We start from the raw sequence: 16,476 nt of genomic DNA, 5'->3' as shown, positions 1-16,476 counted from the left end.
ATCCCTGGCCCTGACAGTAACCTATATTTTATATTCGGGGAGGTCAGGTACAAAGGAAAAGCCTCCCCATTGCCGAAGCCAGGGATTTGGCGTGCCTCCCAGCTGCCCGTGTGCCCTCTCCTCTCTGGAAACTTCCCACCACCAGAGAAGGGTGTGGGGGCTGGACCCGCTTTGCTCAGAGCCTGCCTGCCCCGAGGAGGAGAAAAAGCAGGATTTAGGGCTTAAGCAGCGGGTTCATGGGAAAACACAGTTTAAAAAAAGGCAAAACAACAGAGAATTTTATTAAGCTTCAGCATCTCAGCTAGTTTTCCCCCTCCCCTTCCACTTTGCATCAGGGTTGGTAGTACAGGAGATGATTCCTCTGCTGATGGCAGAGCACAGTGTCCCCCAGCCTGTTGGGGGTCCCCGGGGAGGGGTGGGCACAGACTCCCCAGGCAGAGCATGGAGGGGTCCCAGGCAGAGGCTCCAGATGCCCCATGTCCCAAAACAGAGGTGCAGGCTACTAAAAGGGGTACCCACGCGTGGTAGGGGACCAAGGTTAGGTGCCAAAGCTTGTGGGACCCTGCTGCTCTCCTCCCAGCTGCCAGCAGCCCCCAGTGGGAATGCCAGCAGGGACCAGATGTCTGGTTGAGCCTGGGTAGGTGTTTGTCCAGCCTCCAAACCCACAAATTCCCCTCTGGAGTCTGGAGAAGGAGAATATTTGCAGCCATTGAAGCCAGTTCTCATGTATGTTACCTCCTGCAACACCCAGAGCCATCCCAATTTGCTCTCTCGCTGTGTCTCTTTACCCTTTTGCACTATCAACCGACCCACGTTCAGCCCTTAACCGTGCAAATCACCCTGCCCGTTGCTTTGTCCAGACAGAGCCTGATCCCAGGTTTGTCCCATTTTAACTCAAGTCCTGGAAATCAACCTGGCAGCTCCTCCCAGTCCCATCACACCCCAGTTCAGCTGCATGCCTTGAGGTCTTACACTTGTTTCCCCAGCTCCTTAACCCCCCCAGGAGGCTGTTTAGCATCTTCCCTAATTAACAGCAGCCCTTGACAACCTCCTCAACCCTAAGGTGCAGGAAGGAAGTCAAGGTCAGATGCGTTTCTGGGTTCTTCTGCTGAGCAGTTTCACTGTCCATCTCTGCCAAGGTTTTGCATTGGTCTTAACGGGATTTCTTTCTAATTAATTGCTCTCCTCCTGTTTCTTTCTGTTGTCCTGTGAGGGGCTTCTGCTCTGGGTTTCCCTTGTGCATCTCAGAGCCGTGCAACGGTTGCTCGGGTGGACTGTTGTCACCACCGCCAAGTGACATGGGTTTGCAAGGTGCCAGGCATCGAGCTGCAGGGCTGGGGTCTCCAAGGTGCCGCCTGAGACATTGCTTCTCCTTCCCACTCTTGCAACCCATTTCTAGCCCTGCAAGCCTCGGGCATCGGACAGGGAGCCCAGATCCCTGGGGAGCACCCGCTACGATACCAGCCCTGGGATGGAGGGGAGGTACTGGCTACCGGCACGGGGCCAGTGCATTAGCGGGGGGCATGGGAACCCCGTCTCCCCCACCGGCATCATCCTGTTGCCCCGTGTCCCCTGGGCTCTCCCCCATGCCACTGGTAAGGGGGGACTGGGAGCTGCTTGGTGCCGGCTCCCCGGTGCTGGGAGCCATCACCCAGGGCAGCGACAGGTATTTTTGCACCTCGATGGCTGGGCTTCGGCGGTCGGGGTCCAGTGTCAGCAGGCGCCGGAGCATCTCCAGTGCCCCGGAGCTGAAGCCTTGCCAGGACGCTGGCACCCCCCGCCCCGCCACACCACCCTGCCAGGCACTGAAGTCCTCAAACTGGGGGTCAGAGCTGGCAGCCACGGCCCAGGGGAAGCAGCCGGTGCAGAGGCAGAAAAGCAGGACGGCGAAGGCCCAGACATCCAGGCTGGAGTCCAGCTCCAGTGTGTCGGAGCCCTGGAGCAGGCAGAGCTCTGGTGGGGCGTAGGGCAGGGTGCCGGACATGGCACCCACTGCGGAGCCCTGCACGCGGGTGAGCCCGAAGTCTCCCAGCTTCACCCGCCGGCACTCGTGGTCGAAGAGCAGCACGTTGTCCAGCTTGACATCCCGGTGCACCAGCGCCCGGCTGTGCATGAAGTCCAGCGCCTCGGCCAGCTGAGACGCGCAGCGCTTCACCAGCTCCTCTGCCAGGCCCTCCTGCACGCAGGGTGGTACCATCGCCCACCATACAGCCCCTTATCCAAAGGGGCTGCTACAGCACCCAGACCCCTGCCCAGCACCGCTGTGCTTTGCCCCACAGCAGCCTGTAGCCACATGCCCACACTGCAAAGGGTCTCCCCGTGCACAGCATGAGTATGCACCTCACTGCAAAGGGTCTCCTCCCATGCACGGCATCACTGCACCCGCTGCAAAGGGTCTCCGGCCACTCACAGTGTCACTGCACCCCACTGCAAAAGGTCTGCCCACAAAAAGCATGACCATGCGCCCCACTGCAAAGGGCATCCACTCACACAGTGTCACTGCACCCACTGCAAAGGGTCTCCCCCCATGCATGGCGTCACTGCACCCACTGCAAAGGGTCTCCCCCCATGCATGGCGTCACTGCACCCACTGCAAATGGTCTCCTCCCATGCATGGTGTGGACATGCACCCCATGGCAAAGGGTCTGCCCACAGAGCATGAGTGGGTGCTCGCTGCAAAGGGTCTCCCCGCACACCCCATCACTGCACCCACTGCAGAGCGTCCCCCACAAAAAGCATGACCGTGCACCCTACTGCAAAGGGTCTCCCCGCACACAGCATCACTGCACCCACTGCAAAGCTGTCCTGGCACCTTCTCCTCCCTCCTCCCACCCCTCCTGGCCCCCACCCCACTCCCGCAGAGCCCCGGGGCAGCACGCACCCCCGGGTTGAGGAGGGCACACAGATCCCCAGCAGGAGCGAGCTCCTGCCCGAAAGCGAAGTGCGTGGCGCTCTCGAAGGCGACGGGCAGGGCGCGCAGGCAGGCAGTGTGGCTGGAGAGGCACAGGGCAATGCAATACTCCCGCAGGAACGCCCGCCGCTCCGTCTTCTCCTTCAACATCAGCTTGAGGACCACCGGTGAGCCTGGGAAACAGGGGAGGGGGAGCCAAAGAGGGGGGGGTCAGCACCAGCTGGGGCACCGAGGGGGGCAGAGACAGGGTCTGGCGTAGAGTGGTTTGGGCAGAGCTGGGGTTTGGCTTGAGTGGGTCGGGCACAGTGGTGGGGCTGTGCACATCTGTGCACATCTGGAGAGCAGTTTGCCTGAGCCAGCAGCAGGGTGACCCTTCCCGCTCCCCTCCTCCCAGAGACCCTCACCACCATCCCGGGGCTCCGTCAGCACCACGCGGCCATAGGTCCCGCTGCCCAGCTCCTCCAGCACAGCGTAGTGCTCCTCCAGCTCCCGTTGCGGCATCTCGCGGCCCGTCTGCGCCATCAGCCGCTCCAGGAACTCCTCGTTGTCCTCCCCGTCCTCGTCTGACTCCTCCATGGGCTCTGGGGAGAGCCAAGCCCCCCGCACTGCTGCAAAGCCCCACCGTCCCTAGCCCCTTGCATGGGGAGACGGCGGCAGCATCAGCTTCATGGCCCCAGGGCAGCCAGTCAGGACAGCCCAGTGTGGCCCAGTCTAGCCCAGTCCAGTCCAGTTTAGCCCAGATCAGCTTGGTCTGAAGCATCCTGGTCTAGCCCAGTTCAGTCCAGTCCAACCCACCCAAGCTCAATCCAGTCCATCCCAGCCCAGCCTAGTGGAGCCCTGAAAAGCCTCGTCCAGTCTTCTATAATCCAGCCCAGTCCAGCCCAGTCCAGTCCAATGCAGCCCAGCCCAGCCCAACCCATTCTAGCCTGGTCCAGTCCAGCCCAGTTTAGCCCAGTCCAGTCCAATGCAGCCCAGCTCAGCCCAGTACAGCCCAGTCCCACCCCAGCAGCTCTCCGCACAGTGTTCCTGGCCAGGATCAAGCCCTGCTGCTCTCCCCGAGGCATTGCGTAGACATGGGGGTCCTGGCTGTTGGGAAGGTGCAGCCCCATGCCAAGAGGTGATGGGGACCCCAAAATGCCCCTGTCCAGTGGGGCCAAGCACCCCCTATGGGGAGCTGGGACACTCACTCCGTTGAGCCCCCATGTCCTCATGTGGGAGGGAGCGTCAGCCCCACATCACACTCCAGAGTAGAGGCAGTGAGCCCTGTAACCTCCCAGAGGAGGGACAGGCAGCTGTGCATCGCAGCCCACATCACCCCACGGCAGCAGTCAGGGCTCCCTCCCTCCACCCTACATACCCCCCCCCCATTGCAAGGGGTCAGGGCTGGCCCTCTCCCACCCCACATCCCCCATTGCAAGGGCTACAGGCTGGCTTTGCCCCTCCCCACATCCTCCCCATTGCAAGGGGTCATGGCTGGCTCTGTCCCACCCCACACCCTCCCCTTTGCCAGGGGTCATGGCTCACCCTCTCCCCACATCTTCCCAAGGCAGGGGGTACGAACTGGCTCTGTCCCTCCCCGCATCCCCCCATTTGCAAGGAGTCAGGGATGACTCCTCTCTCCTCCATCCCCAGCCCTGAAACAGGACCCTGGACCCTTCTCCCATCCCACCACCTGCAGCCACCCGCACCGTTACAGCCGCGGTGAGGTCACGGCCACCACTAGCACCTCCAGGTGTGCAGGGCTTGGACAACCAACCTGTCCCGTCCCCCCCCCCCCAACACACACCCTCCCACACACACTCTGCCATGGGGCTGAGCCAAGAGGGCCATGCAAGCAAGCCAGAAGCAAAAGGCAGGGTCGAGTGTCCCTCAGGGTTGCACGGGGACAGCCGAGCAGCCCAGGAGCAGTGCATGCCTCACCTGCGTCCCCCGCCGTGTGTCCCAGCAGGGTCAGGTGCTCCTGGGGCACGGCTGGGTGCCCTCAGCCCCCCCAGCCACCCCCAGCACTGGGAGCTGTGACTCAGACTTTCCTGCCCGCTCCCATGCCGCCGGCCCGTGCTAATCTCTGCCGCTCGCGCGCCGGGAACATGTGTCAGCCCCAATGCGTGCCGAGGGCCAAAGATAGGCAGGAGGCAGGACAGGCAGGGCATTGCATGGGGGTACAGACGGACAGCATGGAGCTGGAGATGGGGGACAGGCAGGGCATTGCATGGGGGGATAGACGGACAGCATGGAGCTGGAGATGGGGGACAGACAGGGCATTGCATGGGGGGACAGACAGAATGGAGATGGATATGAGGGGACAGGGTATTGCATGGGGGGACAGATGGACAGGGTGAGGATGGGGGACAGGAGGCATTGCATGGGGGGACAGATGGACAGGATGGAGCTAGGGATGGGGGCTGAGCTGTGCTGGGCCTGGCAGGCTCGGTGCACCCAATGCAGGGTGGGGAATCAGGGTGCGGGCCTCTTGGCTGTCCCTCAGCGTGCTGCTCTGCACTGTCTGTCTGTCCCTATTCGGCTTGTCTACCCAGAAAGGGGGTCTGTCCCCAGCACCACAGTCTCATCCATCCGTCCCTGCAAGCTGTCCTCCACACTGTCTGTCTATCCGTCCATCCATCCATCCACCCATCCATCCATCTCAGACAGTGCTTGGTCCACCTGTCCCCACATGCCTAGCTTGTAATCTTGGCTGTCCCTGCCTGTGCCATCTGTCCATCCACCCGTGCACCCTGTTCTGTCCATCCCACCATGCCATGTGTCGTGCTGTCTGTCTGTCCATGCCCGTATTTCTCTATGACAGCTGTCCCATGCCACCTTTGTTTCTCCCTCCATGCAATGCTCCATCCTGTCCTTCCTCAAAGTGCTGCCCCTCCATCAGACCAGTCTGCTCTGCTTCACCAAGCCATGCTCCTTGATGTCTGTCTGTCCCCATGTGCAATGCCCCGTCTGTCCCCCCATGTCCAAGCCCATCCTGTCTGCCTGTCCTCCATGGAATGCCATCACAATGTCATCCCACAACACAACTCTAACCATGTCATGACACAGCCCAGCAATGTCGTGACACAGCTCAGTCATGCCGTGACACAGGCCAGCAATGCCACAACACAGTCCAGTCATTCCTTGGCACAGCCCAGAAATGCCACAACACAGCCCGGTCATGCCATGCCACAGCTGAGCAATGCCATGACACAGTCCAGCCATGCCATGCCACAGCCCGGTCATGCCATGATGCAGCTTGGTCATGCCACAACACAACCCGGTCATGCCACAACACAACCCGGTCATGCCATAACCACATGCCACCTGCCCCAGCTCATTGCCACAGCCCCACCACCACCACCACGTCCCAGCACAGCCTCAACCCCAGTCTGGCCATGACCCCTCATCCTGCTACAGTGGCATCCTGGGAGGATGCAGCAAGTCACGGGCATCCCTCCACCTGCCTCAATTTCCCCTCCCTGGTGCCACCTCCCTGAGAGGACAGGAGGTCCGGTTTTTGTTGTGTGTCCCCCGAAGTCACGCAGCATCTCACAGCTCCAGCTTCACCCACCTACATGTCAGCTGGCTCCCGGTGGGCTGTGGGGCAGGGACCGGGAGCAAGCTGTGGGTGCCAGACCCCCAGATGTGGGGCAGGATGGTTTGGGGACAGGGGCGGGGACAACAGCCCTGCAGTGATGCCTAGGACTGGGGCATCATCCCATGGGGCTGGCACCAACCCCAGGAGACGCTGTCCCCCTCTGCCACCGTCCCCAGTGTCCCCAGTCCCGGCCACGCCACTCCCGCCCCTTGTCTCTGCCTCCCCCCCCCCAGCTCTGACTCACATCTGGGCCCCCTTGGCAGGGCGCGTTCCTGGGGGGTCTATTTTGGGATGGGGCTGGCAGAGTCCGGCTGGCGGCACACACGCCCGGTGTTCTGCCAAGGAAGTACCAGCCGTGCTGAAATGCAGAGGTCGGCCATGGGGGTGAGGTGGAGGGGGGGGGGGAGAGATGGGAGGGATGGGGGGGGTCTCCCCAGACTGGAGTGGGGGGAGGACAGCACATGAGTGTTGGGGCGCCCTGCTCATCCCTCTGCCTGCACTGAGGGCTGTGCCTGCCCCAGCATCCTCCCTCTTCCCTAGTTCTCAGGCTGGATCCCTCCCTCTCTCCCAGTTTTCAGGGCCATACCCTTCCCTCTCCCCACTTCCCATGACCACCTCCCTCCCTCTCCCCACTTCTCATCACCATCACCCCTCTCTCCCCCCTCTTCCCACAATAATATCCATCCCTCTCCCTAGTTCCCATGACCGTAACCCCTCCCTCTCCCCAGCTCCTAGTCATACCCCTCCTTCTCCCCATTTCCCACGACCATCTCTCTCCCTCTCCCCAGTTCCCATAACCATCACCCCTCCATCTCCCCAGTTCCCATGACCATCACCCCTCCCTCTCTCCAGTTCCCATCACCATCACCCCTCCATCTCCCCTCTTCCCACGACCATCTCCCTCCCTCTCCCCAGTTCCCATGACCATCACCCCTCCATCTCCCCAGTTCCCACGACCATCACCCCTCCATCTCCCCTCTTCCCATGACCGTCTCCCTCCCTCTCCCCAGCTCCCAGGGCCGTATCCCTCCCTTTCCCTCTCCCTCCCCATCTGCTCTTCCCCCCCATCCCATCTGCTCGCAGGGCCCTGACCCCTGGAAGGTAATTAATACTTGACAGCACATTAGTGGGACCCGCTTGGCGGGTCGCCCAAGGGGGGGAAGTTGTGGCCCCCCCCATTACCCCCTTGGGGAGCAGAGGCTGCTCCCAGGGGGGGTGTCCCCCCAGCCCCCACCATGGGGCAGGAATCAGGCGGGGGCTGTGACCCCTCTGGCCCCACTGGGGACCATCCCCAGGGTCTGGCCATCCAGTCCCACTGGCACGTCTCTGGCCTCGGTGGCATGCAGAGGATGCAGGCGCCTGTCCCTGTCCCTGTCCGTCCCCCGCTCTGGGGGGGGGGGCGGGGGGACCGGGGGGGGGCCCTTTTTCTGGCCAGCATCCCAGGAGCGTGGGAGGGAACGCGGTGGCAGGGCCGCGGGGGCGGAGGGACGGACAGCTGCGGGGGCACCGAAATAGCCGGCGGGCAGCCGGGGCCAGGTGGCACCAGCTTGTCCCCGTCCTCGTCCCCAGGGCTGGGGCTAGGGGGGAGCACGGGGGGGGGGAGCACAGCACGGTGCTGAGCCCCACAAGCCACCCCCCTCACTGGCCCCATCCTCGCTCTTCCTAATTGCATCCCCCTGTCCCCCTTCTGTCAATGCAGGGGGGGGAGATGTACCCCCCTTGGTGTCCCATTGCCCCACACCCTGCCCCTCTGCAGTCCATGGCCCCCATTGCCCCACACCCTGCCCCTCTGGCCCCTGTTGCCCCACTCCCCACCCCTCTGCACCCGTAGGTCCCATTGCTACACACCTTGCTCCTCTGCAGACCATGACCCCGCTGCACCCACACTCTCTGCACCCATAGGTCCCATTGCCCCACAGCCTGCCCCTCTGCAAGCCCTGGCCCCCGTTGCCCCATGCATTGACCCTCTGCCCCCCAACCCCATTGCCCCACGTTCTACCCTCTGCCCCTCTGAGTCCCACTGCCCCACACCCTGCCCCTCTGACCCCCAAACCCCATTGCCCCACTTCTTGCCCTCCTGCCCCACCTGCCCCAGACACCCCCCCCCCCCCCAGTAGGGCCCAGTCTGGCCCCTGCCCCACACTATCGGGCAGAGCTACGAGCAGGTCCCCTCCCCCGGGCAGGCAGGGTGCTGGGAGTGGGACAGGTGGCGGTGGGATTAGCATTAACGAGCTGTTTCATAACGGGGTCGAGAGGCCACGGGGGGAGCATGGGCAGGGGGCCAGGCTCGGCTCAGCCCCACACCTGGGACAGCCGTGCCCCTGCGCTTACCCCACTGCTGCCCCATGGCACGGCCACGGCGGTGTACCGGCACCCCATGCTGCCCCATGGGGCTGGGTGCCCAAATCCCTGGGTACCAGCACCCCATGCTGCACCATGCGGCTGGGTGCCCAAATCCCTGGGTACTGGTGCCCCGTGGGGCTGGGTGCCCACATCCCTGGGTACCAGCACCCCGTGCTGCCCCATTGGGCTGGGTGTCCGCATCCCTGGGTACCAGCACCCCATGCTGCCCCGTGGGGCTGGATGCCCAAATCCCTGGGTACCAGCACCCTGTGCTGCCCCTGTGGGGCTGGGTGTCCACATCCCTGGGTACTGGTACCCCTGGTGCCCCGTGGGGCTGGGTGCCTGCATCCCTAGGTACCAGCACCCCGTGCTGCCCCGTGTGGCTGGGTGCCCAAATCCCTGGGTACCAGCACCCCGTGCTGCCCCGTGGGGCTGGGTGCCCAAATCCCTGGGTACCAGCACCCTGTGCTGCCCCTGTGGGGCTGGGTGTCCACATCCCTGGGTACTGGTACCCCTGGTGCCCCGTGGGGCTGGGTGCCTGCATCCCTAGGTACCAGCACCCCGTGCTGCCCCATGTGGCTGGGTGCCCAAATCCCTGGGTACCAGCACCCCGTGCTGCCCCGTGGGGCTGGGTGCCCAAATCCCTGGGTACCAGCACCCTGTGCTGCCCCATGGGGCTGGGTGTCCACATCCCTGGGTACCAGCACCCTGTGCTGCCCCTGTGGGGCTGGGTGTCCACATCCCTGGGTACTGGTACCCCTGGTGCCCCGTGGGGCTGGGTGCCCAAATCCCTGGGTACTAGCACCCCGTGCTGCCCCGTGTGGTTGGGTGCCCAAATCCCTGGGTACCAGCATCCTGTGCTGCCCCATCGGGCTAGGTGCCCGCATCCCTGGGTACCAGCAACCCGTGTTGCCCCGTGGGGCTGGGTGCCCAAATCCCTGGGTACCAGCACCCTATGGTGCCCCATGGGGCTGGGTGTCCACATCCCTGGGCACCGGCATGGTGCAGGCAGGTGCTGAGGTCTCCACATTTAGTGACTGGGCAGGGGGACAAGGGGCTGGGGCAGGACCCCCCCACTGCCACCCACGGCTTCCTGTGGGGTATTGTGCATGGGGTCCCGCATGGGGCCAGGGGATGCCTGGAGAGGGATGCAGGAGGGATGCTCCGCAGGGGGACACAGTGGCTGTCGGTACTGGGGGCCATCTGAGGGTAGAGCTGCAGCACTCAGGCATCCTGCGAGGGCAGAAGGATGACCATGGCTTGATCCTGCCCTGCCAGGCCACCCCGGGTGACCAACGGCGGGGGGGGGGGGTCCCAGACCTGGCAGACCACACCGACGTCCTCCTGATGGGTGCAGTCGTGGTGTCACCAGGCCCAGTGAGCGCAATCCCGCAGGGTCCCCTCCTGACCTCAGCACCGGACATCATCCAGCCAGATGTGCCCAGCGCCAGAACTGAAGCAGGGGGCTGACCCCGGAGGAGGTCACCGACTGTCCCCACCACCCCGCAGCCCAACTCCCGGCAAACCACCGCCATGTTGGTCCCGCTTCAGCTGTCATCGCAGACCGTACCCCACTGTCCAGTGCGGTTCACTTCCAACCACCCGGCGCACTGCCCAGGGCCACCCACCAACCGCAGCTGGACGGGCTCTGCAAGAACACCGGGGTGACGCCAGCCCCATGGGACCCCCCACCTAAGGTAGCATCACCCCAACCTTTTGCACGGTCACCCTCGCACTCGACGGCGGCCACCCGATCTGCAGGGCAGGATGATGGGTGCCCTGGCTGGAGGACACAATGCTGCAAGGGAGGCGGGGGGAAGATGTATGGCACCAGTATGACCAGCACAGCCCCAGTCTGCCCAGCATAGCATAGCCCCAGTCTATCCAACTCATCCCCAGTCTTCTCAGTACAAGCCTAGCCTGCCCGGCATAAACCCAGTCTGCCCAGCATGGCCCCTGTCCACCCAGTACAAGCCCTCCTACATATGGTCCATGCCCCAGTGCCTGCCACATCCCATGGTGACTGACCCCACAGCCCCCAAGTGTCACCAGGGGGACATATGGGTCACCAGGGGACACCCAGGGGACCCCCTAACGTACTGGATCCAGCCACAACGCTGCAGCACAGAGCTGGGGGAAGAGAGGGAACAGCTGGGAGCAGGGACCCAGCCCTCACCCCACGGACACCCCCACACACCCCACTGACCCCCAATATACACCCCATAGATACCCCACACCCCACACACCCCAATGACTCTCAAGACCCACCCCAGGGATATCCCACACCCTGCACACCCCAGTAAAACCCCCAACGTGCACCCCCAGACGTGTGTCCCCAAGTTGACCCCCCAGCTCAGCATCCCAAGTGCACCCTCAGATCTGTGCCCCCCAAGTTCACCTCCAGCTGTGCCCCCCCCTAACTGTAACCCCAGCCCTGTGGCCCTCCAAGCCCCTGCCCCACACCATTGCCCCCCCCATCCATGAGCCCCAGTCCCTCACCGAGGCACAGCCCAAGGCCAAACCAGCACACCCATGACACAGCTGCCTGGGACCCCCCCCCTTTTAAAGCTCCCTCCCACAGAGGGCCTTGGGGTGCAGCGGGAGGAGGAGCAGCGGGGAAGAAGCAAAGTGCCATAGGGAAGCACTGAGGGAGCCAGGCTGGTGCCGTGGGGCTGGCAGAGATGGGGGTGTGGGACAGAGAGCAGGATCAGCCCCCCCCCCTCCAAAGAAGGGGGTCTGCTGCTTGCACACCCCCCCAGGTCACCCTCCCCACCCAAGGGTGGGCCCGAGGAGGGGCTGATCCCCTCCCCAAACTGATGCTTCCCATCCCATCACCCCACAACCTTATGATGCTCTAGGATTGGGGGGTTGGGGGGGGTGAAGCCCCACTTTATTTCATCTGGGGGTCACTGCAGCCCCCTCCCCCCGAGTCACCTAATTGGAAGGGTCACAACCCCATCACGGCTGAGAGCCGGTGGCAGGGGGGGTCCGTGAAAAGCCCCCCAGGAGGTGCTGAAGGGTCAAGGCCAGTGCCCGCAGGTCCCCCCGCAGCCCCCGCACCTCCTGCAGAAGGGCCTGCAGCTGGGGGGCTGAGCAGGGGGGGCAGCTGCCAGACGCCCCTCCCCACTGCCCCCCAGCTCCGGGGTGGGCTGGCAGCGGCGCTGCTGGTGGAGCTGGACCTGTGGGGTGAGACATTAAGACCCCCTAAAGCACAGCCAGGAGAGATGCCCTCCCCCCAAATGTGTCCCCCCCGCCAAAAAATAACCCCAGAATTTGGGGTGCAGAGGGAGCCCTGCATCTCCCCCACCACCAGCATCCACCCCCATGTTGCCCCAGAGACCTGGGGTCCCAGGGGTGTCACCTTAGAAATTGTGGGTCTGCTGGCGGGACTTCCCCCCCGCCACTGTGCCCCCCCCCCCCCGAGGCTTACCTGTGCACGGGGCTCCAGGGAACATAGGGTCTGTCGGGGTGCGAGCAGGATGGGTGCTGAGGGGCTCCAGGGGGTGCTGAGGGGTTGCTGGGGTTGTCTGGGTGCTGAGGGGCTCCATGGAGACCTCTGGGGGTGCTGGGGTTGTCTGGGTGCTGAGGGGCTCCATGGAGTGCTGTGAGAGTGTTGGGGGGGTCTGGGTACTGAGGGGTTCTGGGAGGGCCTGAGGGGGTACTGGGGGTGTCTGGGTGCCAAGGGGCTCAGTGGGGTGCTGTGGGAGTGCTGGGGGTGTCTGGGTGCCAAGGGGCTCAGTGGGGTGCTGTGGGAGTGCTGGGGGGGTCTGGGTACTGACGGGTTCTGGGAGGGCCTGAGGGGGTGCTGGGGGTGTCTGGGTGCCAAGGGGCTCAGTGAGGTGCTGGGGGAGTGCTGGGGGTGTCTGGTTGCCAAGGGGCTCAGTGGGGTGCTGTGGGAGTGCTGGGGGTGTCTGGGTGCCAAGGGGCTCAGTGGGGTGCTGTGGGAGTGCTGGGGGGGTCTGGGTGCCGAGGGGCTCCAGGGGGGGCTGAGGGTGTGCTGGGGGGGTCTGGGTGCTGAGGGTCTCTGTGGGGTGCTGGGGGGGTGCTGGGGTTGTCTGGGTGCCGAGGGTCTCTGGGAGAGTCTGAAGGGGTGCTGGGGGTGTCTGGGTTCCAAGGGGCTCCATTGGGTGCTGAGGCTGAGCTGGGGGTGTCTGGGTTCCAAGGGGCTCCATTGGGTGCTGAGGCTGAGCTGGGGGGGTCTGGGTTACAAGGGTCTCTGTGGGGTACTGAGGGGGTGCTAGGGGGGTCTGGGTGCTGAGGAGCAGTATGGGGTGTTCCTGGGGTTCAGGGGTTGCCTGGGTGCTGAGGGTCTCTGTGGGGTGCTGCAGGGGTGCTGGGGGGGGCTGGGTGCTAACAGTCTCCATAGGGTGCTGGGACAGTGCTGGGGGGGTCTGCGTGCTGAGGATCTCCATGCGGTTCTGGGGGAGTTCTGGGGGGACTAGGGTGCTGAGGGTCTCTGTGAGGTGCTGAGGGAGTGCTGGGGGTATCTGGGGGCTGGGGGTCTCCATGGGGTGCAGGGGGTGTGTTGGGAGGCTATGGGTGCTTGTGGGTTCCATGGGGTGCTGAGCAAGTGTTGAGGGGCTCTGTGCACTGGGGGTCTCCTTGGGGTGCTGCGTGGGTGCTGGGGGGGTCTGGGTGCTGGGGATCTCCTTAGGGGACTGGGTGGGCACTGTGGGGCTCTGGGTGCTGGGGACCTCTGGGGGGCCCTGGGAGGAGATGCTGGAGCCTGGATCCAGTTGGACTGCAAGGACAGGAAGGGTTCCTGGCATCAGGGTGGGGTTCTGCGATGGAGGGGGTAATGGGTGCTCTGTGGGGGGAGCAGAGACCCCAGCAGAGCCTGGGTCCAGGTCTGCACCTGGGGAGGGAAGGGACACAGAGGTCTGTGAGGCCCCTGTCCCACTGCCTCCAGGTCCCCTGCCCTGCGTGCTGGATGAAGAACACCCCTTCCATCCATCCATCCATCCATCCACCCACCCACCTGTCCATCCATCCATCTACCCACCCATTCCTCTTTCCTTGCATCCATGCATCCATTCTCCTACAAATCCTTCCTTGCCATCCATCCATCAATCCAGCTACCCTTTCTCCTAACTTTCTGTCCTTCCCTCCCTCCATCTTTCTGTCCATTCAATCACTCCTTCCCCTCTCTGTCTATCCATGCCTATTGCCTACTGCCTCCACCCACCCCAGCCCTCCAACATTTCATCCTTTTCCTGAAAATTTTTTTCCAAGAAATTCCTTGCTTTGTACCGTCTGGATCCAGATGTGCTGGAGAACGTGTGCTCCTCATGGTAGCTTCCAGACCAGGTTTGGCTCCAGGATGTGTGCTCCATGTGGTAACATCTGACCCCAGTTCTGCTGCAGGACGTGTGCCCATCATGGTACCATGTGGACCTGGTTCTGCTGCAGGATGTGTGCTCCTCGGGCTATCATCTAGACCGAAATCTGCTAAAGCAGCTGTGCTCCTTGTGGTACCATCGGCATCCAGTTCTGCTGAAGGACGTGCATACAGTGTGGCACCACTGGGACCAGATTCTGCTGTGGGATGTGCACTCCACATGGTATCATCCAGACCCGTTTCTACTGAAGAATGTGTGCTCTGCATTGTGCCATCTGGACCCAGTTTCACTGGAGGATGTATGCTCCTCATGGTACCTTCAGGAACTGGTTCTGGTAGAGAATGTGTGCTCCATGTGGTACCATCTGGAACCAGTTCCACTGGAGGATCTGTGCTCCTCATGGCACCTTCTGGACCTGGTTCGGCTGCAGGATGTGTGCTCATCATGGTACCTTCAGGGCCTGGTTCTGCTGCAAGACGTGTACTACTCATGGTACCTGCAGGACCTGGTTCTGCTGCAGGTTGTGTGCTCCTCATGGAACCTTCAGGACCTGGCTGTGGTGGAGAATGTGTGCTCCACGTGGTACCATCTGGAATCAGTTCCACTGAAGGATGTGTGCTCTTCATGGTACCTTCAGGACCTGGTTTGGCTGCAGGATGTGCACTCCATGTGATACCTTCTAGATCTGGTTCCGCTGTGGGACGTGTACTACTCATGGTACCTTCAGGACCTTGTTCTGCTGCAGAACGCGTGCTCCTCATGGTACCTTCTAGATCTGGTTCTGCTGTAGGACGTGTACTACTCATGGTACCTTCAGGACCTGGTTCAGCTGCAGGTTGTGTGCTCCATGTGGTACCTTCTGGACTTGGTTTGGCTGCAGGATGTGTGCTCAGTGGGGTACCATCTGGGTCCCATTTCACTGAAAGATGTGTACTACTCATGGTACCTTCAGGACCTGGTTCTGCTGCAGGACGTGTACTACTCGTGGCACTTTCAAGACCTTGTTCTGCCGCAGGATGTGTGCTCCATGTGGTACCTTCTGGACCTGATTTGGCTGCAGGATGTGTGCTCAATGGGATACCGTCTGGGTCCCATTCCACTGAAGGACGTGTACTACTCATGGTACCTTCAGGACCTGGTTCTGCTGCAGGTTGTGTGCTCCATGTGGTACCTTGTAGATTTGGTTCTGCTGCAGGATGTGTACTACTCATGGTACCTTCAAGATCTTGTTCTGCTGCAGGACGTGTGCTCCATGTGGTATCATCTGGGTCCCATTCCACTGAAGGACGTGTACTACTCATGGTACCTTCAGGACCTGGTTCAGCTGCAGGATGTGTGCTCCATGTGGTACCTTGTAGATTTGGTTCTGCTGGAGGATGTGTACTATTCATGGTACCTTCTGGACCTGATTTGGCTGCAGGATGTGTGCTCAATGGGATACCGTCTGGGTCCCATTCCACTGAAGGACGTGTACTACTCATGGTACCTTCAGGACCTGGTTCTGCTGCAGGACGTGTGCTCCATGTGGTACCTTCTCGATTTGGTTCTGCTGGAGGATGTGTACTACTCATGGTACCTTCAAGATCTTGTTCTGCTGCAGGATGTCTGCTCCATGTGGTACCTTCAGGACCTCGTTCAGCTGCAGGACGTGTGCTCCATGTAGTATCATCTGGGTCCCATTCCACTGAAGGTCGTGTACTACTCATGGTACCTTCAGGACCTTGTTCTGCTGCAGGACGCGTGCTCCTCATGGTACCTTCTAGATCTGGTTCTGCTGTAGGACGTGTGCTCCATGTAGTATCATCTAGGTCCCATTCCACTGAAGGATGTGTACTCATGGTACCTTCAGGACCTGGTTTGGCTGCAGGATGTGCGGTCCCTGTGGTACCTTCTAGATCTGGTTCTGCTGTAGGACGGGTACTACTCATGGTACTTTCAAGACCTGGTTTGGCTGCAGGATGTGCGGTCCCTGTGGTACCTTCTAGATCTGGTTCTGCTGTAGGACGGGTACTACTCATGGTACTTTCAAGACCTGGTTTGGCTGCAGGATGTGCGGTCCCTGTGGTACCTTCTAGATCTGGTTCTGCTGTAGGACGGGTACTACTCATGGTACTTTCAAGACCTGGTTTGGCTGCAGGATGTGCGGTCCCTGTGGTACCTTCTAGATCTGGTTCTGCTGTAGGACGGGTACTACTCATGGTACTTTCAAGACCTGGTTTGGCTGCAGGATGTGCGGTCCCTGTGGTACCTTCTAGATCTGGTTCTGCTGTAGGACGGGTACTACTCATGGTACTTTCAAGACC

The 16,476-nt window shown here is 62.1% G+C and overlaps 2 protein-coding genes across 3 annotated transcripts; both read right to left on the bottom strand.

Moving 5' to 3' along the window:
- Positions 1-250: 250 nt before the first annotated feature.
- Positions 251-5,120, bottom strand: LOC138683243 (uncharacterized serine/threonine-protein kinase SBK3-like). Of its 2 annotated transcripts, XM_069774796.1 has the most exons (4): positions 4,832-5,120; positions 3,316-3,492; positions 2,882-3,084; positions 251-2,176 (listed from the first exon to the last, which is right to left on the bottom strand). In XM_069774796.1, exons 2-4 carry the CDS (start codon positions 3,485-3,487, stop codon positions 1,490-1,492), a joined length of 1,062 nt encoding a protein of 353 aa, XP_069630897.1. In that variant the 5' UTR covers positions 3,488-3,492; positions 4,832-5,120; the 3' UTR covers positions 251-1,489. The 2 variants fall into 2 exon arrangements, with proteins under 2 accessions (XP_069630897.1, XP_069630896.1); XM_069774795.1 differs by lacking the exon at positions 4,832-5,120 and having other exon boundaries at positions 3,316-4,256.
- Positions 5,121-12,521: 7,401 nt separating this feature from the next.
- On the bottom strand, positions 12,522-14,484 carry LOC138683233 (uncharacterized). Its single transcript, XM_069774781.1, has 3 exons — positions 14,310-14,484; positions 12,610-13,689; positions 12,522-12,553 (listed from the first exon to the last, which is right to left on the bottom strand). Exons 1-3 carry the CDS (start codon positions 14,482-14,484, stop codon positions 12,522-12,524), a joined length of 1,287 nt encoding a protein of 428 aa, XP_069630882.1.
- Positions 14,485-16,476: the final 1,992 nt, after the last annotated feature.

Source organism: Haliaeetus albicilla, chromosome 32, assembly GCF_947461875.1.
Source record: "Haliaeetus albicilla chromosome 32, bHalAlb1.1, whole genome shotgun sequence".
Taxonomy (NCBI): Eukaryota; Metazoa; Chordata; class Aves; order Accipitriformes; family Accipitridae; genus Haliaeetus; species Haliaeetus albicilla.
Note: the sequence above shows the minus strand (reverse complement) of the source record. Positions and strands in the feature narration are given on the sequence as shown.

Bases quoted from the DNA above. Each gene is read 5' to 3' on its own strand.
- LOC138683243 (XM_069774796.1), bottom strand. From the start codon at position 3,487: ATGGAGGAGTCAGACGAGGACGGGGAGGACAACGAGGAGTTCCTGGAG. The intron at 3,085-3,315 runs GTGAGGGTCTCT...CCTGTTTCCCAG, and splicing joins GACGGAGCCCCGGGATGGTG to GCTCACCGGTGGTCCTCAAG. The intron at 2,177-2,881 runs GTGCGTGCTGCC...CCCTGCGTGCAG, and splicing joins GTGCCCTCCTCAACCCGGGG to GAGGGCCTGGCAGAGGAGCT.
- LOC138683233 (XM_069774781.1), bottom strand. From the start codon at position 14,484: ATGAGGAGCATACATCCTCCAGTGAAACTGGGTCCAGATGGCACAATG. The intron at 13,690-14,309 runs GTACCACAAGGA...TTCCCTCCCCAG, and splicing joins AGCAGAACTGGATGCCGATG to GTGCAGACCTGGACCCAGGC. The intron at 12,554-12,609 runs GTACCCAGACCC...CTTGGCACCCAG, and splicing joins GGCCCTCCCAGAACCCGTCA to ACACCCCCAGCACTCCCACA.